Source organism: Eimeria tenella, genomic scaffold (assembly GCF_000499545.2).
Source record: "Eimeria tenella Houghton genomic scaffold, Eth_scaff2786, whole genome shotgun sequence".
NCBI lineage: Eukaryota > Apicomplexa > Conoidasida > Eucoccidiorida > Eimeriidae > Eimeria > Eimeria tenella.
In genome coordinates this window covers 1-2,221 of record NW_013542661.1, presented here as the reverse complement: position 1 = coordinate 2,221, position 2,221 = coordinate 1, and the positions used below count along the sequence as shown (strand labels likewise).

The 2,221-nt window shown below is 62.1% G+C and overlaps 1 protein-coding gene across 1 annotated transcript; it reads left to right on the top strand.

Moving 5' to 3' along the window:
* Window positions 1-2: 2 nt before the first annotated feature.
* On the top strand, window positions 3-2,146 carry ETH_00039710 (protein phosphatase 2C, putative; the record flags this gene model as incomplete). Its single annotated transcript, XM_013375425.1, has 3 exons — window positions 3-471; window positions 677-1,691; window positions 2,003-2,146. Coding segments are annotated over 3 exons (1,628 nt in total), but the record flags the coding sequence as incomplete, so codon positions are not given.
* Between the last annotated feature and the right edge of the window lie 75 nt (window positions 2,147-2,221).

Genomic DNA, 2,221 nt, shown 5'->3' with positions numbered 1-2,221 from the left:
AGCGGGCGAGGCGCCCGCAGCAGCAAGCGCTGCAGCTGCAGCAGCAGCCGCAGCTGCAGCAGCAGCAGAGGGCGCAGACGCAGCGGAGACAGATGCAGCAGCGCCACCAGCAGCAGCAGACAGCGCCAACGCAGAACCGCCCACAACTCCCAGCAGCAGCAGCAGCAGCAGCAGCAGCAGCAAAAAGGGGAGCAAAGTCACGAAGGCGGTGCTGCGGCAGTTCACTATGCGGCGAAGGGGCCCCAGCAGCGCAGCAGCAGCGGAGCTGGAAGCAGCAGAAGCTCCGGGGGCCCCTGCAGCAGCACCAAGTCCCAGGGGCCCCCAAGGCAGGGGGGCCCCCCCTGCAGCAGAACAGCCACAGGGGGGCCCCCCTGTACCCAAAGACCTTCACTATAATGGGCCCCTGACGCAGCACGCGGACTTGTGCATATTTTCTGTCTTTGATGGACACGGAGGAGCCCACGTCTCCAGGTGCTGCTGCTGCTGCTGCTGCTGCTGCTGCTGCTGCTGCTGGTTTTGCGGTTGCCTGTGCTGCTGCCGCTGCTGTCTTTTGTGTTCCATGCCGAAGTCCAACAGCAGCAACAGCTGCTGCTGCAGCCCGGTCCCGCGCTGCGCTGCGCCCCCCCCACAGCAACACCCACCGCTGCTGCTGCTGCTGCTGTTGCTGCTGCTGCAGGTTTGCTGCAGCGAATCTGCGGTCGCTGCTGGAGGCGCAGCCAGCCTTCCACAGGGGGGACTTTGCTGCTGCGCTGCGGCTGGCCTATTTAAGAATAGATGAGTTGCTGCGGAAGGAGAGCAGCCAAGAAGAGCTGCTGTTTTTGACAACTCACACTCCCTACGAGCTGCTGCAGCACCGGCAGCAGCAGCAGCAGGAGCTCGCGCTGCAGCAGCAGCACGAGCACGAAGCTGCAGCAGCAGCAACGCCGCAGCACCACCGCGGCCTCCGCTCCACCCTTTCCAACATTGGGCAGCACTTCAAGTCGCAGCACCACCATCACCAGCAGCAGCAGCAGCAGCAGCAGCAGCAGCAGTGTGCTGCTGCAGCAGCAGACATGAACCGCTGCGTCACCCTCACCAGCCTCGGCCTCGAGGGGGGCCCCCGCTCCTTGGGGGGCCCCTCCTCTTTGGGGGCCCTTTCCTCAAGGGCCCTCACCCTGGGGGGCCCCTCTTCTTCTCGTGTAGAAGAAGACCTCTTGGGGGCCCCCCTGGGGGGTTCAGCAGAAGATGTGGGGCCCCGGCTCGAGACCCCTGCAGCAGCAGCAGCAGCAGCAGCAGGGAGGCCAGCTGCAGCAGCAGCAGAAAGAAGCACAGCACGCAGCGGAGCTGATGCCATTATTGCTGCTTTTGCTGCTAATGGAGACCCCAGAGATGCTGAGGCTTTCATGCTGCACCCTGACAGCCAAGCAGCAGCAGCAGCAGCAGCAGCAAACGCAGCAGCAGCAGTCGCGGCCTCGGACCCCCCAGGCGGTGCCTCCGAGGAAGAAGCAGCAGCAGCAGCAGCAGCAGCAGCAGCAGATGAAACAGCAGCAAATAAAAAGGGAAAAAGAACTACTTTTTTTAATATAATTGACTCTGTTGCGCGCACTGTGGGCCTCAGCAGAATCTTGGGAAGAAGCAGCAGCAGCAGCAACAGCAGCAGCAGGTCCCTTGCAAACACTGCTGGCAGCACAGCTCTCACCGTCTGCATCACAGTAAGGCCTCCCCACAAGCAAGCATTCTTGCTGCTGCTGCTGCTGCAGTTGCTGCTGCTGTAGATCGTGCTGCTGCTGTTTACTTTGCTGCTGCAGCGGTGCGCTGCGAATGCTGATGCTGCTGCTGCTGCTGCTGCTGCTGCTAGCGTAAAGGCCGTTTGAGTGGCCGCAGCTCACTCCCTACGCTTCCCTTGCTGCTGCTGCTGCTGCTGCTGCTGGGCATTTCTACTATGAGGGTTTGAGGCATCTTATGCAGGGCTCAGGGTTTAGGGTTTAGGGTTTAGGGTTTAGGGTTTAGGGTTTGGCTGCAGCCGACGCGGATGGTGGTGGCGAACGTGGGCGACTCCCGCTGCGTCCTTTGCCGCGGCCAAGACATCATTGAACTTTCCCAAGACCACAAGCCCCAGCTAGCTGAAGAAAGAGTCCGTCTCCCAACAGCTAGCTGCTGCAGCTAGCTGCTGCAGCTAGCTGCTGCAGCTAGCGGCTGCAGCTAGCGGCTGCAGCTAGCGGCTGCAGCTAGCGGCTGCAGC